Here is a 26,378-nt window from a genome sequence, read left to right on the forward strand (position 1 = left end):
TCGCAAAATTAGTTTTACTATGAATAAAATACGAACTATAATGATTATGAAAAAAGTATTTTGAACAAATTTAGGTTTTATCAATGCCTTTTTAGATATTAAAACATATTAAAGAAAAGACAGCAAACTTCAAAGATCCAAGCAAAAATGTGTCTAAAACAGGGTTTTTTGTAAAAATAAAACTATCGAGCATTTCTTCAGTAATCGTGTTTTCGTCTCGAGCATTTGATCTTAATAAACTGAAGTTACTTGTGTAAAAAAATCAGTTATCTAGACCTTACAGATTTTGAGATCTAGGTTTAAGTATGTAGTCAAGTTAGGGTCAGGTGCATTCTTAAATTAATGATATTTCATAGCTATTTTTACGTGGGAGAGCCATGCTTCGGCTTCGGCACGAATGGGCCGGCTCGACCGGAGAAATACCAGGTTCTCACAGAAAACCGGCGTGAAACTGTGTTTCGCCGAGTGAGTGAGTTTATCGGAGGCCCGATCCCCTTCCCTATTCCCTTTCCTTCCCTTCCCATCCCTACCCTCCCCTATTCCCTCTTAAAAGACCGGCAACGCATCTGATGCTGCGAGTGTCCATGGGCGACGGAAGTTGTTTTCCATCAGGTGACCCGTTTGCTCGTTTGCCCCCTTATTTCATTAAAAAAATGTAGCATTTCATTACGAAACCGAATGATGATGAAAATAGTTTTTTCAACATATCAGACAAAAGCCAACATTGGTATAAAAGGACAAAATATATAATGGGAGAAAAGAGATCCAAAGTTGGTGTAATTCATTTATTATCTGTGTTAGTCGAAGTCAAACTCTATGAGGTGTCCGAGGTCGCCGACGAGGTCCAGTTCACTGTCGCTGCTGTTGCCGTCCTCGTCCATCTCTCTATCTCTCTGTTAAAAAAACGGGCATTAGTACAAATAAAATCAAAATTAACCTAAAAATTAGGTGCGATAAAAACGATTATTCGAAAACAGGTCTCGTTTTGCTTATGAATAAAATTTTGATTGAATCAATTGACTCGGGGGCCGGGACAATAGTTTTATGAAATTAGTGATTACGGTACGCGTTCGCTGTGACGACTTGACGAGATGCAGCGGTGCAGGCCGCTGCATACAGTATACCTATATCGAGGAATCGATCGAAAAAATTATTGCAAAGAAAATGCATACCGTGCCCGCATATTATATGGCAATATCGTTACTAGTAGAGCGAGATGCCAATATAACGCACTGTCTTGTGGCGGATGAGACCCTAAATCGGTTCTCCGCTATTTCGCAGTTCGCAGCGTCGGTGGACTAGAGGCGTAAGACCTCAGAAACGGTATAAATGTTGTGACCAGACTATAGAGTATACCTGTCGCTGTCTGCGCGTGCGGCGTCGTCGCGGCCGCTCGGGGGACGAGTCCTCGGAGCTGTGCTGGTCCGCGAGACCCATCACGGCGTTGCGGATCAGGTTGGATGCTGAAAATAACGTCATTCATGAAGAATAAGTTGTTGTAACATGACGAGATTGTCACAGAAAGTTTATGCATCGCCTGCAGACTTAGCGAGACAGGTTTTAGTGACAAAATGGCGGATTTCCTTTATCTACCTGTCACGTTAATGCTATCTTGCCATCTTGTTCAAAGCGCAATAGTTTGTTCGCGATTGAATTATTTGTTTACATTTAGATTAAAATCGTTTCACACGGAATATTGGCCTTTAAAGACTTTAATAATATTAAGGGCGTGGAACAGGCTATCCACAACTTATCTGACAGATTATGGAGTATCTGTCAGATAAGTTGTGGATAGCCTATCCGGCACTTATCAGGAAGCGGTGAAACGGGCCCTTAGACCTATAGTCTGTGTCATGTACCTTCGTCGTCGTTGTCGGAGCTGGAGTCGGAGCCGTCGTCGTTCTCGGACCCGCCGCCCATCTCCTCCTCCTCCTCTTCCTCCTAAACACAACAAACAAATAAATAATTAAATGAAGTTAAAAAATATATTTTTCATGGTCTGTCATTGTTATAGACAAAAGATTATTGGTTATATTAATTATTATATCCCGACGATCACCACTTGGCTTCACATCTTACACAGGAGTGTAAGACTCTCCAGCCGCCCACGACTCACCAGTTGGTGAGACTCGTGGGTGCCTCGTGGGCAACTGCCCACGATATCCAACCGCTCACGAGCGTCGCCAACTGCCCACGAGTATCTCCTACCATGCACAAGTCTCTCCAACTGCCCACGAATCTTGCCAACCACCAACGTATCTTGCTTGCGAGTCTCACCCTCCCCCGCCACGCCCTACCCCCGCCCACGACATACTCACCCCGTCGTCGTCGTGGTCGCGCTTGCGGCCGACGTCGTAGAGCTTGACGCAGGACTCCTGCACCTGGTCGTAGTCGCCGGCGTTCTCGACCAGCGCGATCTGCGCTCCCTCCCCCGCCACGCCCCGCCTTCGCCCACGTCATACTCACCGCGTCGTCGTCGTGGTCGCGCTTGCGGCCGACGTCGTAGAGCTTGACGCAGGACTCCTGCACCTGGTCGTAGTCGCCGGCGTTCTCGACCAGCGCGATCTGCGCGCCCTCCCCCGCCACGCCCCGCCTTTGCCCACGTCATACTCACCGCGTCGTCGTCGTGGTCGCGCTTGCGGCCGACGTCGTAGAGCTTGACGCAGGACTCCTGCACCTGGTCGTAGTCGCCGGCGTTCTCGACCAGCGCGATCTGCGCGCCCTCCCCCGCCACGCCCCGCCTTCGCCCACGTCATACTCACCGCGTCGTCGTCGTGGTCGCGCTTGCGGCCGACGTCGTAGAGCTTGACGCAGGACTCCTGCACCTGGTCGTAGTCGCCGGCGTTCTCGACCAGCGCGATCTGCGCGCCCTCCCCCGACACGCCCCGCCTTCGCCCACGTCATACTCACCGCGTCGTCGTCGTGGTCGCGCTTGCGGCCGACGTCGTAGAGCTTGACGCAGGACTCCTGCACCTGGTCGTAGTCGCCGGCGTTCTCGACCAGCGCGATCTGCGCGCCCTCCCCCGACACGCCCAGCGAGTAGATGTTGCGCTTCACCTCTATCGTCGCTGGAAAATACAACACAAAGTTTACTTCGACAATCACTGTTACCGTTTAAATTAATAACGGTAGATATTTTTATTGGGAATGCATCAAAAACATAAATCCAATCGATTCTACGACATTTGACATACGACATCTTACACCATCAAATCTTTTTACTAAATTCTGTAGGTTTAAAATGGTCTTATCTGGCGCTACTATAGGCTGCTTAATTCCTATTCTGCAGCAGCGGTAGGTGTCCAGGGTAGTACTATACCAATGCTGGAGTAGTCGTAGGGGTCGAGGGTCTTGAAGCTGGTGTCGAACTGGCTGCGCTCCTCCGCGTCCTGGTCCGAGCATACCGCATACAACGCGCTGCACGCCGGGTTGAACATCACCTGAACAAATACAGAATGAGTATCATACTAACATTATAAATATGTCTGTTACGATATGTTTATGTGCAAACCACTCCATCCAACTAGGATATTTATTTTGGAAATACTATTATTGTCCCGGGATATCTTATATCTTTAAACGAGCAATTCTTATATATATAATTATATATATAATATATATATATATATATATATATATATATATATATATATATATATATATATATATATATATATATATATATATATATATATATATATATATATATATATATATATATATATAATTGGAATCTCGGAATCGGCTCCAACGATTTTCATGAAATTTAGTATATAGGGGGTTTCGGGGGTGATAAATCGTTCTAGCTAGGAATCATTTTTCTAATGTAATTTTATTTGTGTTTTATCGAATACCGAGCAAAGCTCGGTCAAATAGCTAGTAATAGTGTTTATACAGACAATTTGAAAATAATCTTCAAATTAGGTTAAACTTTTTATACATGTAAACACAAGTTCCAAGATTAATTTCGCTGAAGAATATTGTCATCATTTGATACTCACTTCTGATTTGTCTAGGGCGGGCACTGTTCGTAGCAGATGGAACGTCCGTAGGTCCCAAACTTCCGTGTTTGATATTACCTGAAACACACAAAGGAATGTAACTACCGCCTATTTATTGGCAGGTGCCAATGACAGGGCTTGAACTTAGGCCCGTATAAATAGTCAGTACTCAAGATACATCTGGGTGTCAAGACGCGGTTCGGCTCTATGATTGGTCCAAATTTTGACAGCCAAACCAATCACAGTGCTTGAGACACGGTGTCTTGAGACCGACTTGACTATTTATACCGGCCTTAGAAATGATTTTCAAATTAGCAAGGAACTAACTTTTTCAGAAACTAACTAAACACTTACGGGTCAGGAGAACGCGAGTAGCTCGCACTGCTATGTACTACGTATTACATTATAACTTATAAGTTTACAACTTATAATCTAAAATGACATGAACAATCTCAACCTTTTGAATCACAAAAGAGTACATCACATAGAAGCAGCTATTTACATGCAAGAACAGTGTCATACCTCTAGTCCGTTGGGATGGAATACGCCGCTGTGCGTCTGGTTGAGTTTGTCGAACTTGTGGATCTCCTTGCCCGTGTTCACGTCCCACAGCACGCCGTCTGCAATAAAGTTCAACAGATTATTTAGCTCTTAGCTTAGGAATCGGAGTCTGGGTAGTGTGTGAAGCCGCGGTACTTGATAAACACATACGTTGCTTGTATAGGGAGCTCTATGCAAGGGACATATACACACTTTAAAATTTAGGGTATAATATACGGTGAAGAAAAACATCGTGAGGAAACCCGCACATAGTTAGTCCCAGACGTATTAACTAGTTCTTTCCTCTGGACTAGGCCGACTATGTTGCGAGAATGTCGTATGCGCTTGGGCAACCATACGGACATTTAAATCTTGTCCCAGGCACTACAGTATTTGAGGAGTGGTTACTTCGCTCTGAAAATACTGTATAAATCATCCACTACGGATTCAAAGGCCTAGTTTTTTTTTTACTTCAATATTTCTATAACAAAAGTCTTGAATTTGCACAATATACAGATTTTCTAACTCACCGGACAGCACCAGCTCGTCAGTCGGATTAAACGTAGCTCTGTTCTTGGCGTACTGGTTGCTGATGGAGGGCGTGAGTGTGAGCAGCGCGCGGCCGGTCCGCGTGTCGAATATCGTCGCCGTCTCGCTCTTCGTGCCGATGATCCGCTCGTCTGACATCTTAGAGAACTCCACATACTCCTCGTTGTCTAGTTGGAAACTGGAAGAAGACAGTTTAATGTGTGGATGTGATGTGATAGTTTAACGGAAAGAGTATAAGAGAGCTTAGTATTTATATTTTACCTATGTGACTGTTTTAACTGAATATTTTATTATTTGCTATAATTTATCTTGAAACATTTATAATTATTGAGAACATTTTTTTGATCGGCATAGAACTCCATTTATGACGAGTGTTCTCGAATTTTAGTTTTTTCATAGCAACTACAACACATAGATGAAAATCCAGTGTACTTACAGCTGTTCGAACTCCTTCATGTTCCAGAGCGAAGACAGCGTACGCCACGTGATGGTAGACGACGACAGAAGTAGCAGACCATCTCTACTCGCCTGAAACATAATACGTATATTATATACCTTAAAATGAGCATATAATTTATCCTAAATTATGAAACGCCTGGCAGTAAGGGAGATCAGAATGCTATTAATAGGCCAAATGGTGCTAAATTCTATCCAACAACTTGAGTATTGGCGGCATTTTGTGATAATTTTAACTTTTTCTTTAACAGATGTTGTAAAAAAATTAACAATTACCAACATTTGGTATATATGGATATGTATGACTATTTAATAAACAAATAATAATATTAATGAATGAATACACACCTGCATATGGTAGATATATGACTCGTGGACCTGATAGGAGTTCTCCTCGACGCCGTTAAACAGGTTGAACACGCGGATGTCGCCCGACGACGTCGCCGTCAGCAGCTGCGGCTGCGTCGGCTGCATAACAATATAGGGTCAGTACACAATGCAACGCGTCGTAGCGACGCGATTTAAGAATAATTAAGAACTGAACTTTAATTTCTACATGAAAAGATACATATTAAATTGACGGTTGAACTGCATATTCCAATTTTAAACTGCTCTTTAAAATGCATCGCACCGCTTCGCCACGTTGCAATGCGAATGAGTCAGTCACATAGTTTTTTAACAATTTTTAAGATTAACTGATAGCAGGAATCTAAAAAATAAAATATCTTCATATAGCAGTATAAGCGCCATGCTCACGTGGAAGATAGTGTGCGTGAAGTACGCATCATCGTCTTGCAAGCGAAGTGTGCGCACGTGCGCGAAGTGGGAGTGCGCTAAGCGTGCGTGCGCGCGCGTCTGCGCCGGCGCGCCGAGCTCGCGCCGCACGAGCCGCGCGCACACGTTGGCCGGCTCCGCCCCCGCTGCCGCGCCCGCCGCCGCCCCCGCGAACAGCGGCGCGCGCGGACCCGTCGGCTCCGGACATTTGTGCGGCCTGAAACGTATTTAGTATAAATAATATGCTAGGTAAACTTAACACTTGTAATCGGTATTTGAATAGTATTATTATTTGGTAATAAGTAAATAGTAAATATTTGTTTTTCGGAGTTGCTCGCCGTCATACTTTAATGTAAAAAGAGATGAGGAATAGAAATAGCTAAGTGTCATAATTCACAAAGTAAGTGCAACACTTAATGAAAACAAAATATTTGTACTGTAAATTTAAATCGAATAAATGCTATCAGCTACATGAATTCGTCGCATGCGTAAAACTTTTCAATTGAGATATTCTTTTTTGGAAGAACTTTCTGTTGCATTTTTTTACTCCTTGACGATCCAAAACATCTGTCAGATAGCATATAATATGCTATGTTTATTTCTAATTAACAAAAGATCCTCAATGATATAAATGATATACAGCCTTTTTAAAATAAAGATTAAAAGAAGATCCTTCTAACACTCACTCGAACAAATTAAACTGAGGGCAGGTGACAACGGGGTTCTTGCATAGCGCGTGCTGGTTGTAGAGGTACTCCGTGATGATAGAGTGCAGCGTGACGCGGGGGGAGGGCGCGCGCTCCGCCCCCGCCGCGTGCGCCCCCTTCTGTAGCGAGCGCCGCTCGCCCGGGCTGGCGAGGACGTTCTGCGACGTGTTTTGTACTCGTCTGGAGGTAAATAAATATAATGTCAAAAAGGGTCATACAATTTAACATTAAAAATAACCTTAAGGTCATACCTCACCTGGACGCCATTGCGACGTGGCCAGTGACGTTACCTGCATGGCAACGTTCAAGCAACATCTGGCGTCTCTACGTAGCCGCAAAGCGGTGTTTTTCTTAAAGTTAAGTTATGGTTTTAGAGATCACGACTGTTGCACACCAACGCCACGAACTGACGTCTGGTTTGCGTTGTGTAACAACACACATTAAAGTGGACAACGCCTTCCTATTTTTTCCTGCACTTCGTTCTATAACTCGTGTTTATAAAAAAGTTTCTTGAATTTTAAATTTTAAATATTTTCTTTTATGCCGATATTTAAATAATATAACCTACAATAACCAACCTGAGTTTAATGACATGCGGCTGCGGGCTGTCCTCGTGCGTGTTCGGCGTGTGCGGCGCGTGGTGATCGATGCTGTCGCGCTGCAGCGAACCGATGCTGTTCGCCCGGGAGACTGATAACCGAGGCTGAGGTAATAGAAGACACCAATAAGACTTCTAATCATAAATTTATACGTGCCCTGAGATCAGAGTATATCCAGTAAAACGATTTTTTCTTTAAATTGTCTAAGACTGTGCAGCGTCTTGTCTAAAAAATCAACACAAACTCTGCTCGTCCGTGCATGTATACGCAATAACATACACGTACGCACGTATACGTACCCGGATGGGCGTGGCGGGCGCGTGCAGCGGCGGCGGGTGTGCGGGCGCGGGTGCGGGGGGCGGGGGAAGGTGTGCCTCCCGCACGAGCGCCGCGGCACTCTCGCTGTAGCCGCGCGACGCGAGGTGCGTCGCCACCAGCTGCAGCAGCTGCCGTTCGTTGTAGTTGATACGGGTTTGGGCTACCACGTTCGCCTGTATGGATAATAAAAAGATAATAATGAGTTTTCGAGACTTAGGTCCTGTTTCACCACTTCCTGATAAGTGCCAAATAGGCTATCCACAACTTAACTTGACAGATGAAGTATGGCGAATCTGTCAAAAAAGCTGTGAATAGCCTATAAGAAATTGGTGAAACGTTTCACCACTTCCTGATAAGTTCTGGATAGGCTATCCACAACTTAACTTGACAGATAGAATATGGAGAATCTGTTATAATAAACTTATCAGGAGGTGGTGAAATGGGCCCTTATTCTCACTTTCATGTTACGCTTTGACGCTTACGGTTGACCTGTTTATTCTGTATGGACTATGGACGCATTATTGTTTAATTTTCATTGTTTATTGTTTTTAATTTTCATGTGATTTACATCTAAACGCGAAAAGACTTTATGTTAATGTATATGAAAGCAACAAAGTGATTATTATATTAAAAACAACGCAAATTCTAATACAACCTAATATCTTTTTCATAACTTGCAAATAGTGTATGCATACCCAATACGTACGTAGTTTGCGTGCACGCACGCACTCACCCTGTGTATGTTAGCGAGCGAGGTCTCGAACTCGGCGCCCATGTGCTTGCTCTTCCCGGAGACTCGCTCGAGCAGCTCGAGCGCATACTTCTGGAACATCACGTGCTCCTGCCGCTTCTCCTGCAGGATCGGGTCGCGCATTAACACTGAAAAGAAGGTGTAAGTCAAATCTCCGACTACGTTTAATTATGATAAATTATATTATTATAATATATACTTGTCTATAATATTAAAATGAGTCGCTGAATGTGTTGCTAAGCGCAAAACTCGAGAACGGCTGAATGGATTGGGCTAATTTTAGTCTTAAAATATTCGTAGAAGCCCAGGGAAGGTTTTTAAGTGACACGAAGTTCACCGGGACAGCTAGTTAAAGAATAAAATAAGGAAGATTGTTTTAAACTAAACGACACTCCCGAGTTACGGTTCGTCACTTTCTGTTTTAGCGCAGCCGGTCCGCGTCCGTGATCGACGACGTCACCGTCATCACCGTCATACAGTACCTTGTATCTGCGAGGTGGTGAACAGCAGCAGCTTGGAGATGATCTGTCGCACGGTGGGGCAGCGCGCGAGGCCGGCCAGCGCGCGGCACGCCAGCCTGCGCAGCCGGTCCGCGTCCGTGATCGGCGACGTCACCGTCATCACCGTCATACAGTACCTTGTATCTGCGAGGTGGTGAACAGCGGCAGCTTGGAGATGATCTGTCGCACGGTGGGGCAACGCGCGAGGCCGGCCAGCGCGCGGCACGCGAGTCCGCGCAGCCGGTCCGCGTCCGTGATCGGCGACTTCACCATCATCAGCGCCAGCAGCACCTGAAACCACAGACATGATTCCTGAATCGCGTTATTCTGAGATTGGCACGACTTATTCCGCAGAAATGACGTCGCGTCAGTGGGCTCCGGTCTGACCGAGCAGTCGCAAGATCTTCGTCTGTGTCTTGCATGCATATTCCCACATCATTGAATTGACAACTACACCCTTATTTTTATTTTTTTGACAATTGCAGCCTTACAAGGATATATTGGCTTGTGCTGGTAATTTGATGGACAGCTGTTTCGGGGGTGTGGATAGCTGTCAATATCAACCAAGTGCCAAGAGATCCTTAAAATACTGCATGGCGGAATAAAATACTGCCTAAACGTCAGTACATAGGTCATAGGCAGTAGATTTTTGAAGTCACATGTGTAGAAATGCCAACGTACCATAATCCCGTTGTTGGTCCGCACGCTCTCCCACACCTTCTGTATCACGTCCTCGTAAGACTTGAGCGTCGTCTTCTTCTTGGTAGATCCTGTTGTCGAGTACCGCGCTGTCGTCACGCCGGCCTGTAATTTTACAAGTATTATTCTATTAATGCATCGATATTTGTCTTTTTAGGTGCCAAAAATACTTTGCTATGTCGCATTTACCTGTTAAGTATCCTTACTGCTAGCAAAAGGTTTCCCTATTAATTTTGTCACCATATCCATCGCAATCCAGAAATTTTAGGGGAGAAGCATTCATATTAGGTCTGTTTCTTTCACAGTATTCTTTTCTACAAAACAATCGGCTGATAGTTATTGGCAATTCAATTCTAAAAACTATCGTGGTCGCACTTTACACTCTTTTACAGTTTAACATTGACCTAGCGCGCGTGCACGCACATGTGCGTACGCGCACGCAGCACTCACCCTGTGTACGGGCGCGCACACGCAGTTGACGAGCACGTTGAGCGCCGCCTTCTGCACCTCCGGCTCCGGCACGATGTCGCCGTCGGCCGCGCCTGCAACAGTCGCGCCCGCTGCCTCACTTACGTTAATGCGTACGCAAACAGCTCAATGCAGCAGTACCCAACCAAAAACAATTTTTTTTTCTTAATTAAAAAGAAAATGTTTTTGATTGAATTCTTTGTAAGCAAAATGGGCGATAAAGCTGCGCTGATGTCAATGCGTGTAGCTAATAGTGGTTAGTTGCATGAAACGATAGATTTATGGGCAAAATGGCGGGCGTACCCGGCGAGAGAATGATATATTTATACGTGGGAGAGCCATGCTTCGGCACGAAGAAATACCACGTTCTCACAGAAAACCGGCGTGAAACAGCGCTTACGCTGTGTTTCGCCGAATGAGTGAGTTTACCGGAGGCCCGATTCCCTTCCCTATCCTCCCCTATTCCCTTCCCTTCCAATCCCTACCCTCCCCTATTACCCTATTCCCTCTAAAAGGCCGGCAACGCACCTGCAGCTCTTCTGATGCTGCGAGTGTCCATGGGCGACGGAAGTTGCTTTCCATCAGGTGACCCGTTTGCTCGTTTGCCCCCTTATGTCATAAAAAAAAAAATATGGACAAAAAGCGTGTAATTGTAAGTGATTGTGTGCGTGAAGTTTTGCTGATGCGCCTAGCCCTGGACTCAATTTACAAGCAAAATGAAACAAAAGCGCACCCGCTGTGTGTATAACATGCAATGTGTATGTGACAACAGGAGGCGCGAGAAGTGATTAGCAACTACCTAATAATTTAATAACTACATAATATTATAGGAAAATATTTTTACATAGCGGCAAAAAAAGATGTAAGACTGAAGTATTCATCTCAAAATAAATATATTTGTTTATAACACTCACCGAGCACGATATGCACGCCGGTGTTCAAGTCGGCCTCCCGCATGTCGAGTTTCTCCGTGAGCAGCAGCAGCACGCGCGGCGCCACGCAGCACACAGACACCACGTCCAGCGCTGAACGAACCGTCTCCGCCCTAAACCGGGTTGTCAAAATTCGACTAAGTGGAAGTGGGACTCGCACACGAAGGGTTTTGTACCATTTATTGATATGAAGCAAAAAATATGCAAAAAATGGCGTTTTTTTTAATGGGAGCCCCATTAAATAATTGTTTTAACATCGATGACACGGACGCCTGGAGCGGTATAAGACACCCGCATCTCACCTGCCGTTGAAGTTCCAGTCGTACGCGAAGGACACTATACGCAGCAGCAGCGCGACGCCGCCCAGTTCGAGCAGCTCGTCGACGGGCGCCCAGCGCGCCCACGGCGCCGCCTGCACCGTCTCGATCTGGCCCTGGATCTCTTCCGCCGATGATTTTGACGCCTGGAGAGAAATAACACAGAATAAAATGTTTGTAGAGTAATGCTGGCTTCTCACGGCGCGTAATATTACGAGCCGCTCAAGCTGCGCTTTTGAAGTTACCGACTTTAATCGGATCGGACGAGCCTGCTCGTGTCAGCCCGTGCCACCTCGAACCACCCCCTTCACACAGCGCGTGGCTCGTGATATTACGCGCCGTGAGAAGCCAGGCGCCAGCATTATTCTACAAAAATTTTACCGTGAGAATGGGTAGCGCGGAATCGCCTGTTGGCTAATGCTCGCACGTACAAATCGGCTCAGCGCGGCACGGCTCGTGATATTACGCGCCGTGAGAAGCCAGCATTACACATAAAAGTAAAAAGACTGTCCAGTACATACTTTCATTCCGTTATTTTACAGAAAAACAGTATTCTCGACATATACCTGAAAAAACGCCATACGATTTTTTGGTGTGTTGACCAAACCGAACGCTCAATTCGATGTTAGTTTGACACTTTACGATAGTCGTAGATCTGAGTTATTCATTATTTACCTTGTATGGTGGAGGCTCCGGTACGTTGTCGCCCTGTTGCCTGAGAACCTGCGCCGCCCGCAGTCGGAGATGCGCCTCAAAGTACCTGATCAGATATATAGCGTTACAAACATAATAATTCAAAAGTTGTTTGTTTTTACACTTAAATTGGGTAGCTTTTTTAAATAACAAGCAAATAAATTGCCATTTGATTCCAAATGTGCATTAGCCTGTAAGTGTACGCTCACGTGCGACTGTTCGCACGCCACAGGTGTGTACCTGAATGTTAATATGCGTATATCCTGAACACGACACACATTGTCGCTCAAACTCGCGGGGCACATGTCTCCTGATACTGAATACTTAATGAGTATGTGTGTGAGCGCCGTATTTGCCGCGTATACGTAAGCCTCTTACCCGTATACTAATTACGTGCACGTGTACGTACCTCCTGAGCGCGACGCAGACGTGGCGCACGATCTGTCGTGCGGCGCACGTCTCGTCGTCGGATACCCGTGATTCCTCCTCATCGGCGCCGAGTATCGGCAGCGTCGATATCACGTTGTACAGCTTACGGAGACCGTCCTATTAACAAGAAAAACATTATTTAGTTGAATATATAACAAACATAAGAGTGCCTTTAGATTACTATGACATTTCAGTGTCAGTATTCTAGTTATGTGTTGGGGAGGGGAAGAGGGGATTTCGGGATAGGTTAGGTAAGCCTGTGGGGACATTTTAAAATATTAAAAAAAAGCTTTATATTTTCCTAACTAAGCTTCGTAGATATTTTATTTTGCACTAAACTAAATGATTTAGTCCTTGTTGTCTAAAATATATTTATAATTAACGTAAATAAGCAATTTTCTGGATATATTTTCTTTTTCGAAACTTTAAAATGGCTGCAGTTTCTGAACCCACCGCTAAAATAAAAAACGCTCTTAATATTTTTTATCAGTTTCACCTAATGTAAAAAATCTACTAGGTCTCCATGACGCTCGAGTGACTACAAAATTAGCACCTTCCCCTCCCCTACTAATACACAGAGTTTCACTTCATTAATCCATCTCAAGGAATGTTGTTATCCGAACAGTCATTGAGCCCGGCCGCACATTGTCCGAAATTTCTGATCAGAAACAGTTGAATGTCCGCGCTGTCTCTTACATTTTGTACTGAGCCGAGTGAGCTCGAACTCGCCGGAAGGATATTTCGGATAGTGTGCGGGGTGGCGATCCGGCGAAATTCAACTGTTTCTGATCAGAATTTGTACAATGTGCGGCCGGGCTTATACTGTTACTCCTGGTTTCAATGTGTACCGTGTACCATCAAACTAATTTATCGGCTGGGTTTGACATAACGCGACCAAATTACGTTGGTCCGCTGTCAGCCTATGAATGACAACTATATCTCCGTCTATCTGCCGCGCATTTTCAAAGGTTCGTTCATACCTGATTATCGAACTCCTCCAATATAACTCGGAACTGGAACGACAGACCGAAGAACATCGTCGCGTGGCAGCGGCCAGAGTCGTGCGAACATTCCAGAAGCCACAGCGCGTATCTACGAATATGCAAAATGGATTTCATTTATTTAAAAAAAATTGTGTAGCAAAAAACATTTTAATGCAAGATTAGAATTTAGAATTATGCACAGGTAATGGATTTCATTTATTTAAAAAAAATTGTGTAGCAAAAAACATTTTAATGCAAGATTAGAATTTAGAATTATGCACAGGTAGGCTTTGAAGGAAGTGTTTATCGTTGTCACTCCTCACTCTAAGGAGTTTATTACTGTGTAGATGATGAAGACAAGTCCGTTGCGCCAAAATTCGTTTAGCGCGCAGGAACCGTACATTTTTGGGATAAAAAGTAGCCTATGTCGTTTCCCGGGACTCAGGGTCGCCATACCCAATTTCAGAAAAACGGTTCAGCGGGCGTGAAAAAGGTAACAAACTACTAACAAACAAACGGCTTTTCGCATTTATAATATTTAGTAAGATTTGATGCCATACAAACTCCTCTTTAAGTTTTTGTCACCACAAAAACACACTCTACGCTAATATCCGTCCCTTGCAACTCACTTGACTAAATCAGCTAGCGTCTTCCTCGGCATGAGGCAGACTCTCTCCATGGCGTCCTCGCAGTAGGCGAGGTAATACAGGCATATTGACACCCCCGTAGCTGCCACAGACGGCCGCGGCACTTCCAGAAACTTCTGCAAAGCGTTGCAGTAGGTTTTAATAATTTTAAATTGTAATTTATTTAAAAAGCTATTGGTAGCCTTTGGAGTGTGATAAATGTTATTTCCTTGTTTATACTTCAGAATTGGAGAACATGACATTCTGATGATATAATATGTGATTTGTATTTCCTAATTTATACGTGGGAGAGCCATGCTTCGGCACGAATGGGCCGGCTCGACCGGAGAAATACCACGTTCTCACAGAAAACCGGCATGAAACAGCGCTTACGCTGTATTTCGCCGAGTGAGTGAGTTTACCGGAGGCCCAATCCCCTACCCTATTCCCTTCCCTACCCTCCCCTTTTCCCTTCCCTTCCCTTCCCATCCCTACCCTCCCCTATTACCCTATTCCCTCTTAAAAGGCCGGCAACGCACCTGCAGCTCTTCTGATGCTGCGAGTGTCCATGGGCGACGGAAGTTGCTTTCCATCAGGTGACCCGTTTGCTCGTTTGCCCTCTTATTTCATAAAAAAAAAAACAGTGTGTCTTGTACACTTGTTTGTGCGTGTACAGTGTTGCGTATACTTGTACGCACTTACGTGTAACTGTACGTACTTGCGTATAACTGTACGTAATTGCGTGTACGTGCAAGCTTATCTCACCTGCAATCCGCCCATGTTGATGAAGTCTATGCTGAACTTCTTGTGGCAGAGCAGCGCGGCGAGGTACTTGAGCGCCTCGAAGGCCAGCCTCGAGTCACGTGACTCGCGCACGTTCAGGTAACCCAGGATCAGACCCAGGGCGTTCTTCTCGAACACGTGAGATAGGAACTGAGGAAAAAAGAGCATTTATTCATACTTATATTATGAATGTGAAATTGTCAATTGACTGGTCGCTCTTTCTTTTACGTCTAAGATGAAAGTTTCTAACTTTTAGTTAAAAAAAAAAAGACAAAATTTGGGAAAAGACAAATGACAGTTTTTGACACAATAAAAAAAAACTTTGCGACTGATGATGAACATACTGTTTTAATAACATGAGCGGTATTAATTTGACTAAGCGAAAAATAAACTAAACTAACGACTAATATTGATTTATAATAAAATCCAGAACGAGCTTACAAAATGTGAATTGCGATTAATCTATTTCAGATATTAAAATTCTATCCGAGCGACTGTATTACTAAGTGAGCGACTGGAAATACATGGTGGGCAACTTCAATATTAAATATAGATTCAATTTTTCTAAATGAGGTTATTTATTACGAGCTACAAAAAAGTTCACTTTGAGCAAATTTTTGTGAGCTGCTTTATTAATGATAATTGGTTACTGATATTATATTTGAGGCTTTATATTTTATATTTTGATACGTGTTTTAATGAAAACTACATATTGTTAAATGCGTGCGAATTCGAATGGGGGCGGGGCGACGAATCGTTGCAGTCAGGTGAGTTGAGCTGCGGACCAATACGACTTTTTTGGGTTAGGTTAGGTTAGTTGGCTTCGCTGCGCTACGCTCCCGCCTTAGCCATCGTGGTTATTTTTTTGTGAACCACCCAGAAGTGATCCGTCGACTCATAATTGAAGCCAGTTGTTTTTTTTTTGTATAGGTCGCCATTAAAATTTTTACCCATTTCTTTGACGTTCCTTTAAGGATTATGATTTGTGTAATTTTTTATAAATGATTTTTATATATAAACGTGGTTTACCCCCCTCCCCTCTCCTCCCCTGCCCCCCTAAATCGTTGGGCATGATCCTAAACTTTTACCGTTATATAATTTTAGTTCCTACAGATAGAGCAATACATATTTTGGGATCATCAAATCAAAGTATGAAATCCTTTCTATCTCTGTTAGCTACCACTTTTTTTTTCACATTTAAAATTGTTGTTCCTCTTATGCAAATGAAGCTACTCACAAAAAATTTGCTTCATAGTAATAAAAAAAATTGTTCTTGGGATCCCTGAATAAAAGTGTTTCATCAAATAGTTATTTCATATTCATTTTTTTTTGTTTTAATGTGTGCTCATTGTACTCCGCTCATTAGTGTATTTTTCAAAGTGGTTTCTGTATTCGAAACACTTCATTTAAGATAAAATGCCGCTCAGTATAAAATTACAATTGCCAAATATTGAAAAAAATGCAGGACGTAACGTTGACAGTTGACACTGAAACATTAGATCGCTCAAAAATTTTGAAGCTGCTCATTTTGTATTTTAAGTAACTCAAATAAATAATTTCTAAGTTGCGGTTCTGTTAATTTCTCGTCACTCACTCTCAGTCTATAACCTTTATAGGTTCTATAACCCAAATTTAGTAATTTTGACACTTAAAACTGTAATTTACAGTCACTCGATTAAATACTACCTGTTGTTTATTACGATGCATTATCTAATATATAAAATTCTCGTGTCACAGTTTTCGTTGCCATACTCCTCCGAAACGGCTTGACCGATTCTCATGAAATTTTGTGAGCATATTGAGTAGGTCTGAGAATCGGCCAACATCTATTTTTCATACCAAAAATTATTTACATGGCAAAACAACGTTTGCCGGGACAGCTAGTAATAAATTAAAAAATATTCAGTTATCTATTTCAATTAAAAGGAAGCTTGCTATACCAGAATGGGTTGATAAAATCTACATTCCACTTGGAACTGTTAATGTTTTTAGAGTACTTAATGTTAACTTCACTTACCTCTTGATATTCGCCCATGGGCGTGAGGTACCGTAGTATGAGCATCTGTTTCGTGGCGTCCGTCGGTGGATGGATTTGAATATTACCTGGAAAAGGTATCAAAATAAACATGTTGCTGCGTTTAGTTAGTCAAAACTCAAAACAATTTGAATCCGAGGCAGCTTATGAGGTTAACGTCATGTAATATGTATTATCAGAGAAGTCGATTCATAAGATGGTGGACCTACGTAATTTGGTCGCGTCATGTCAAACCCAGCCGACAGATCAAAGCTAGCATTGAATTGACATAATCCGACCAAATAATGTAGGTCCGTCAACTGCCTAGGAATCAATTTCTTTGATGGTACCTCATAATCGCAGCATCACCATATAAGATAATTAATGTTCTAAGCCCGTCCATTACATGAGCAGGTGACAGGTGCAAGTCTGCAGATGCGTCTGACGAGAAGATGAGGTTTCCGTCTATACGTACGCAATGAATGCACATCTGCATACGTGGGAGAGCCATGCTTCGGCACGAATGGGCCGGCTCGACCGGATAAATACCACGTTCTCACAGAAAACCGGCGTGAAACAGCGCTTGCGCTGTGTTTCGCCGAGTGAGTGAGTTTACCGGAGGCCCAATCCCCTACCCTATTCCCTTTCCTACCCTCCCCTATTCCCTTCCCTTCCCTACCATCCCCTATTACCCTATTCCCTCTTAAAAGGCCGGCAACGCACATGCAGCTCTTCTGATGCTGCGAGTGTCCATGGGCGACGGAAGTTGCTTTCCATCAGGTGACCCGTTTGCTCGTTTGCCCCCTTATTTTATAAAAAAAAAAAAATCTGCGTACTAATTAACGTATCCGGAGCGTTTAACATACTAAATTGTATACTATCGGAGAAATTGATATGTAAGTAGATGGTGGACGTTTGTTATATTATATTAAGTTATATCAAGTCAATATATTCTGTCTTCTGGGCTTGACATACACCGCTACCATGTCACGTAAAAATAGCGATCAACAATCCACTAGCAATAATCGCGCGAGTGATTGCTGGGTGTCATGAACGTCACAAACAATGGTGTCATGTATAGTGATCCCCCCCATCTGCCTATATTTAAATATCTCTAAGGGTCAATTCAGCCCGCAACTCGTACGTGACGCGTAGATGCATTTCTAAACTTGTATGAATTTGACAGATTGCAATTGCGTGCGACGTCTTGCAAGGCTGTCAAATCCATACAAATTTAGTTATGCACCTACGCGTCGCGTTGCGGTTTGCCCTAATAGTTACTCATTAATCTGTCATCATACCTATGACGTAAGTCTCCATCTCCGCCCAGCTGGAGTTGGAGGAGGTCTCGTGCACGAGGGGCGGGGGCGGGGGTGGGGGCCGCGCTGGGGGCGACATCAGCCCTCGCTCCGGAGGCGACGGACCTGGGATAACGAGTAATGTAGATATAGACCTTCAATATTGTAAATAAACAAGCGCATCGAGATACTGATTCCTAGGCAGTTGACGGACCCACGTCGTTTGGTCGGATCATGTCAATTCAATGTTAATTTTGATCCGTCGGCTGGGTTTGACGTAACGCGACCAAACTACGTAGGTGTATATGTATATATAATTGGAATCTCGGAATCGGCTCCAACGATTTTTATGAAATTTAGTATATAGGGGGTTTCGGGGGCGATAAATCAATCTAGCTAGGAATAATTTTTAGAAAATGTCATTTTATTCGTGCTTTATCGAATACCGAGCAAAGCTCGGTCAAATAGCTAGTATGGAAATATTTAAATATTAAAGCTTAACAGAGGCGTACATTACTTGCGGTAGGTTCTATCGTACCCGCACTTTGCCTTCAGCTGCGGGTGGATTTTTTTTTTATCAATGAGAATGAGAGCTTAACGATGGTATTTTTTATAATAACCAGTGCCGTAAATAGCCTTTTTTGCGCCCTGTGCGAGCTTTTAACTGCATCCTTGTTTTTTAACTGGCTTCTAAAAAGGAGAAGGTAATATGTTCGGCTGTAGATTTTTTTTACTACATTAGAAAACATCTCTGGGGCGCAGCGGGAAATACTTATCGGGAGCAATTCGAAAGAATAAGTCTGCCTGGTCTGGCCACTATTGCGCCCCCCCAGAGTCTACGCCCTGTGCCTGGGCACCGGTGGCACCGCCCTATTTACGGCACTGATAATAACACCATTTCATTGTTATATTATACCCAGGTTCGAGACTGTATCGATAGTGTCTTATGCTGTACCCGTGTTTTCTTTATAAAGCTATCTTATAAAGCACTAAAGAGCCACCTTTTAATAAAATATTATACTTTAAAAAAGCTAAAGAAACACGCTTTTTTTAATTTTTGCAAATATTTTGACAAAATATTGCATTGTCATTGGCTATTATGCTATGCTATGCTATGTACAAGCAAAGTTTCGAATTAATTAGACTACTGGAGATAGATCAAAATCGTGCTCAAAGGTTCTGTTACATACATACAGCCCAAGGTAATAAAAGCGTGTTTAAAAAAGAAGAAGATGAACCAGAGGACTTACAGATATAACTCTTGACTGGTGTCTCGGGGTCTTTGGTGAGTATGGGCGGCGTGTCGTCCATCAGCTCGCACCCCCCACCCTCGTCCTTCTCCCGGTCTGGAATAATCATCATCATCATCATCACCATTGTTATTGTATAGTTATACCTCAAACATAATAATAAAATATTTAAAGTCGCTATCGTTGAAGCTATTTTTTAATAAAAACAGTGTCTAATAGGGTGTAAAGCAATGTTAATAAATAGACAAAAGATACGAACAGTTTAAAACCGCTGCGTTATTTTTAACTTCAATAACTGTCATAATTTTGACAATTCAACTTTTTTTTGTAGACCATAACCAGGCACTGATTGAAGTAGAATTCTTAAAAGGTCTATGAGAGCCCAGACTTGTTGCCCCAGGCAATCTTTTAGCCCAGATTCCCTGGACATAATAATTTAGTTTACCGTTTTTATCTGGCGTGGGTCCGTTGGTCCTGCTGTCGTGGTTGTGTCGCTTGTCGAACCGCGCGAAGTGACGCGTCTGGTTCGGCGGCGTCACCAGATTAGAGCTCGGCTAGCAAATATAATGACAACCAAATTAATTATCCATATTTTGAACTTTATTAAAATGTACTAAAATTATTATAGAAGTAGGAAGTGCATTTCTCTGTCTGTTGTCTTTCTCTGTTTCAAACCATAAAGTTAATATACCCAGCGGAATAGAGCAACAATGTCGAGCTGTCAAACGAAACCTAAATTGGTTTTCATCTGTGTGAAAAATATGTGTACGTATACACTTACACAAGCATGATTGAACATGAATTCTATGAGATTAAATTGTCAACGTGCGGCACGTGCCGACTGGACGTCAAAAAAAGAGTGCTGCTGTCATGTATCACACGTCTCTTTTTACCACGCAGTGTTACTGATAGTGACATCTCTCTTGCTCAGGCCTTTGTTTCTCTATTCCGCTAGGTATTATTAACTTTATGGTTTCAAACTCATACCTTATCTCTCTGTTACCTCTTCATGGTTATTCTGTTGAACGGATTTTAATGAAGCTAGGCAAAGAGATAATTTTGAGTCCAGGGAAAGGACAAAGGACACTCAACTCTCACTAAATTATGTTGCGTATTTTACCAGGGACCTTATTACGTTTACATCTCATTTATTAAAATTGGATTAAATGAAGCTCATCTCTCCTATAAATAAACTATCTATATATATAAAACTCAAAGGTGACTGACTGACTGACATGGTGATCTATCAAAGCACAGCCCAAACCACTGGACCGATCGAGCTGAAATTTGGCTTGCAGTTAGATGATATGACGTAGGCATCCGCTAAGAAAGGATTTTGATCAATTCTACCTCCAAGGGGTTAAAAAAGGGGATGAAAGTGTGTATATAATAATACTTCTTAATGCGAGCGAAGCCGCGGGCAAAAGCTCGTTTTTTTATAATTTATATACCTTCTCTTCTTGTGTTTTGTTCCGTAGTTCGTGTAGCCTCTTCAACATCAACGGTACTAGCATTGCATTTAATTCCCTGAAAAAAAATTTGACATGTTAATATCACATGAGCAAGGTCATTGAAGGCTGGCAGCAAAACCAGCCTAAAACATTTTATGACACATTTGTCTAATAAAATTATAAATGAATTTAATAATATTTCTTAGTGTCTAAACACACTAGGCTGAATTACGCCGGCGTAATTTCCGCCGCAAATGTCAAACGCATACAAAACGCGACGTAATAGTGTGTCACCCCTCGTATTCGGCCCGTATTTTGTATGCAATTGAAACGCGGCGGAATTAACGCCGGCGTAATTCAGCCTAATGTGTTAAGACCCTTAGTGCATTGTAGCATAATTGTTTTTTTATGAAATAAGGGAGCAAACAAGCAAACGGGTCACCTGATGGAAACCAACTTCCGTCGCCCATGGACACTTGCAGCATCAGAAGAGCTGCAGGTGCGTTGCCAGCCTTTTAAGAGGGAATATGGTAATAGGGGAGGGTAGGGATGGGAAGGGAAGGGAATAGGGGAGGGTAGGGAAGGGAATAGGTTAGGGGATTGGGCCTCCGGTAAACTCACTCACTCGGCGAAACACAGCGCAAGCGCTGTTTTACGCCGGTTTTCTGTGAGAACGTGGTATTTCTCCGGTCGAGCCGGCTCATTCATGCCGAAGCATGGTTCTCCCACGTCTTATTCTCTTTTTACTTAAAATATAAGGAGATTCTACGTATTTATTGAGTAAACTACATTGTGAAACCAAATCTTTTCTATAGCCTTGAGCAAGGTTTAAGTAACAGACGTAAATTACAGAACTTAAGCTTTAAAGCTTCAAAATAAGGACCTTTAGTTAATAGACATTGAGTTACTCACCTAAAGTTAGTGGCAATCTCTTGGACCTCCATGGCAGCCGCCAGTAGACCGGTCGCGTAACATTGCAGTGGTTCCTGCGAGTTGGTCGCCCAGTTCACTAGCCTGTGGATCAGAGCCTCGTTGTCCTGACAAAAAAAATGCAATTCAATTGACATTGTCTACTAAAAAAAAAAAGGTTATTAATTATTATGAAAATAGGTGTGGTTACAAAAGATGAGCAGACCATAGAGAAAAAAAAACATATACCGAACAGACTGAACAAGGGATTTAATTTTTAGATGAAGTAAGATTAATCTTTTTGCCATTTTATCAATTTCATTAAAAATGTTAAATAACATTTTCAAAAGAACTAAGTTAATTAATTGGTTTCAAGAACATTTTATTTCTATGAATATAATTAATAAGGGCACGTTCAGACGTGCGCTTTTTCTGCACGCGGATTTAGCTCGCGTGTTTTCCCAAACGCTACAAAGGAATACGCTTTGAAAACGTGCACGTCGCGACGTAAAGGGTGGTTTACACGGGTCGATATCCGTCGTGCGGCTAATCGCTTCACAAGTTGCCTGAGCATGCTGTATCGGCTGTCCATTTCCATTGGTGATTTACCGATCGACCCGTGTAAACTCCACTTTAGGCTTCACCTTCATAGAGTACAAAAACCTTAGCTTTATAACCATAGATAACATCTTATAATAATTGATTTGACATGGTGTGGATATTCCCGCGACACCCCTGTACATATCTCGCCTGCACTGGTCCATGGAGGTCGAGGACGTCGTGGACTACATCAGTAAGAAGACATCCCTCCACTTGAGGGTCTAACGTCTGCAGTCTCGTCACAAGGTCAACTTCAGTTCCTTTGTGGTGAGAGTACCGACGCTTCTGTCGACCTTTGAAGTGGAGGATTTCTGGCCAGCTGATGAGGTCTACCGAAGGTTCCGGGGGAGACTCCGAAATGAAGCGCGCGTCACGTCACCATTAACTCGTGATAAAGTGTAGTTATAAATAAATAAATAAAATAAAATATGTTTATTTCAGGCTTTAAACCCATAAAATTATTAGTAAATGTGTTAGTAACAATCAATGACTTAACCTATGTTAGTATTGTTATTTTAGTTATTAAGTACATATATATAATTTATATGTATGTTAGTTATTAAGGTATATATTGTATGGACCTATGTGGCTTGATATAAATAAATAAATAAAATTAAAAAAAAATATATTTTTTGTAATGCTGTAAGTCTACCAACTCACTTGGAAAACTACGCTCATCTCCAGCCCCGGCATTAGATCCAGTGTCAACCTGCATGCTGCTACGTTCAGCTTGTGTACATCTCGGCCTGTGATGTTCTGTCTGGAGTAGTATGTGTCTCTTACGTAGTCATTCACCAACTGAAAATATTTACACCTTTTTTATTACCATGAAAAAACAATATGTATTTGTAGCTAGTAAAAAATATTTTATTATTTTAAAATATTATTTGAAATATTATGCAATTGTAAACATCAAGTAATAAATGGTTTTCAGACGTAAATTAAACATTTTTGTACTTCAACACATTATAATCTTTTATGTCAAACAAATCAACTTTTTTTAAATAAAAAAAACATATAGGTTTGATAGTACCAGGGATGGATACTAATTGTCTTATTCGCCTGTTTAAGAAGGGCTTACCTTTGTCATAAAATTATCTTTCTTAAACATAACTTTGAGTGCATGTCCCAGTGCACACTCAGGGTCGGTCCTAGATGGATGTCGCTCATCGAACGGGTCAGGATCCTTCTTCATAAAATTTTCTGTTTCTGCTTCTATTATTTCTGCGATTCTGTAAAGTGTGTTGGAGGCTTTTAATAAAATTCAATAATAATTATACATACAATTCTTTTGTAAGTATTTTATGTCGATTTTTGAGACTATCCCAAAATAAAAATTGGTAGTGGTTATCAATGACAAAACAACAGAAAGACAGACAGACATATGACTAGACAAATAGACAAACTTTTATAGACATTCCTAATTTTAGATGTTTAATATAAAATTAGATTTTAATGAAACATGACAAAAATGTGGCAGACAAAAATTATTATTTTTAACAAAAAATTAAAACCGACTTCCAAGGTAAAAACAATAATAATATGAACTAAAAAGTATTAAATAACTCTTACTCTATAATAGTGCCTTTTTCAGAATTCGTCTAAATCTCAACTATTTCTGTACATACTACAGTCTTCATTATTTGAAGTCGGTACCAGCTAATTTTATCATGAGTTTAGTCAATGTTAGAATATCTGAAGCTTTTGGGACTGGTACCGACTTCAATTATTATTTTTTTATTGCAAATCATTTTCCAGGTCCTAATATAAATTTGCAATAAGCAAAAAACATATATTATAAAAAATGTTAGTTGCCACTTCACTTACCACTTCAATTATTATGATTATATTTTTTTGCTATTTGGATACTAATTTGACAAGAAAAAGATGCACCAAAAGGCTGGGTTACTGACTTCAAAACAATCAATATTTTATTTTCTTTTGGTAAAACATATTTTCAATTAATTTTTTATTTCATTTCTTAATAGTCTGGCAGACTAGACTTTTAGAGCAAACAATTTTAAGAGTAACAACTAGTTTTGTTTATTTTGTTTAGTTAAATACAGTAAAACAATAGTGTGTTGTATTTGTATTTTGTAATGTTATCAAAATATAAAACTTGTATTAGAATTATTGTACAAATGACATATAAGTTAATGTAATTATAGGTACGGAACTGGCGGTTGCTCTGACAACATTTGCATCATGATTCATATCATAATTATCAACACATCAAAAACTTATGACTTATCTTTATTCTTTTGTTAATACTACACTGTGGTGATTTATAGACAATAATTCATATATTGTTCAATATTATGAAATAGATTTAAAAGAAGGTGGCAAAAATATTATCTTTTAATATGATTCTAGCAAGGTCGTTGAACTTCTAATAGTAGTTTTTAGTTTTTGATTATAAGAAGGTTCAAAAGTACTCAAAGTAAGGTGTTCAATATGTTTATTTTAGGAAAAGAGTGCAAAAAGGCATGTTTTGAGATTTGGGACATGCAAGTCTAATAAGTTGTAGTTATATTAAAATATATATATAGGTATGAAAATATGATTTTTATTTCATTATATAGACGAGAATTCCTAGACTTGTTGCCTGAAATCATCCCCGGTAAGTCAGAAGCATGCTCAGGGGATCAACAATGTGCGAAGTTTGACAGAAAGTGTTATCAACTCTCGTACCTTGTCAAAGTTGGTATGGGATCGTAGTTCGGCGACGTGTGCTGCTCCTCCCATTCTTTGAGGAGGTCGGTCACTTCCTGAGCTGGTGCTGAATCCATTACACTACACAATGCACTGTCGATCGGAAAACTACGCGAATAATTGTATAACCTCAATGAATTCCGATCTGTCACATACGCTACGACACTGGGGAAAATTTAAATATAATCAGTTTGTAAATAAAGGGCGAATTAAAACGTACGTTACATAATTAATAAAGAAAATCTATTCTAATATTAAATACATTTAAATTAAAGTTATTATTAACTCCCGTTTACAACAAAAGTCATTTTAATATCACAAAAATCACAAAATATGAATGAACTTTTACAAACTAGTAAATAGAGATACCAATTACAAAATTTAATTTCCCACAAGTCCACAACACAAATGATTAGTACCGACCGAGTTTTGAATCTCTTGATTTTTATATATGAATATTATATTTTTAGGATTTAAATAAGGATTTCAAAGTATTTAAAAACTGATGTCATGTTCAATAATCAATTTACCATCAAAATAAAATATAAATAAAGCATCATTTTGTTTTTCATAAAGGCAATAATTAATTTTTAATGAAAAAAATTGCTGTCTGCTGTCAATGTCAATTGTCAACTGACGTTTGAATTTTGAGTTTTTAGCATTGACTTTTATAAGTGGACTCGGCATAATGGTCTTTACCAAATCAAAATACTGTGGCTGGCCCGCCATTTTATGTTCCGATTCTCCGAGGTACATAAACTGTCAAAGTGTCGTATTATAGGGATGTCAAAATTGAAAGAAATACATCGATATTTGAAAAAATATCAATATCGGTCTCGATATATCGCGAAAAAAATAGGCACTTGAAATGTTCACAAAATACTCAGTTGTATACATACTTTAATAATAATAATAATTGATGGTAAAATTAAAATAAACTGTAAACACTTCGTGCGCGAGTACAACTAGTATTTGTCCGATTTTTTGGTAATTTTTGCCCGATATCAATAATGGCAACT

At 41.3% G+C, this 26,378-nt stretch overlaps 1 protein-coding gene across 3 annotated transcripts; it reads right to left on the minus strand.

The window, feature by feature from the left end:
* Positions 1-770: 770 nt before the first annotated feature.
* On the minus strand, positions 771-25,702 carry LOC121740512 (protein mahjong). Of its 3 annotated transcripts, XM_042133230.1 has the most exons (35): positions 25,339-25,702; positions 23,729-23,879; positions 23,308-23,445; positions 22,051-22,175; positions 21,139-21,214; positions 20,133-20,241; positions 19,688-19,783; positions 18,441-18,563; positions 17,143-17,228; positions 15,108-15,275; positions 14,346-14,479; positions 13,714-13,825; positions 12,714-12,850; positions 12,287-12,371; positions 11,597-11,757; positions 11,277-11,407; positions 11,096-11,098; positions 10,345-10,436; positions 9,877-9,999; positions 9,333-9,486; positions 8,678-8,823; positions 7,926-8,117; positions 7,606-7,730; positions 7,007-7,207; positions 6,303-6,537; positions 5,895-6,014; positions 5,527-5,618; positions 5,072-5,268; positions 4,524-4,621; positions 4,002-4,079; positions 3,320-3,440; positions 2,911-3,068; positions 1,860-1,941; positions 1,357-1,463; positions 771-893 (listed from the first exon to the last, which is right to left on the minus strand). In XM_042133230.1, exons 1-35 carry the CDS (start codon positions 25,434-25,436, stop codon positions 798-800), a joined length of 4,350 nt encoding a protein of 1,449 aa, XP_041989164.1. In that variant the 5' UTR covers positions 25,437-25,702; the 3' UTR covers positions 771-797. The 3 variants fall into 3 exon arrangements, with proteins under 3 accessions (XP_041989164.1, XP_041989165.1, XP_041989163.1); XM_042133231.1 differs by lacking the exon at positions 11,096-11,098; XM_042133229.1 differs by lacking the exon at positions 11,096-11,098 and having other exon boundaries at positions 10,345-10,454.
* Positions 25,703-26,378: the final 676 nt, after the last annotated feature.

This window comes from Aricia agestis, chromosome 3 (genome assembly GCF_905147365.1).
Source record: "Aricia agestis chromosome 3, ilAriAges1.1, whole genome shotgun sequence".
Taxonomy (NCBI): Eukaryota; Metazoa; Arthropoda; class Insecta; order Lepidoptera; family Lycaenidae; genus Aricia; species Aricia agestis.

Excerpts from the sequence above, each read along its gene's own strand:
- LOC121740512 (XM_042133229.1), bottom strand. The coding sequence starts at position 25,436 with ATGGATTCAGCACCAGCTCAGGAAGTGACCGACCTCCTCAAAGAATGG. Across the intron at positions 15,276-17,142 it reads CCATGGGCGAATATCAAGAG|TTCCTATCTCACGTGTTCGA; the intron begins GTAAGTGAAGTT and ends TTTTTTCCTCAG. Across the intron at positions 11,758-12,286 it reads CGGAGCCTCCACCATACAAG|GCGTCAAAATCATCGGCGGA; the intron begins GTAAATAATGAA and ends ATTTCTCTCCAG.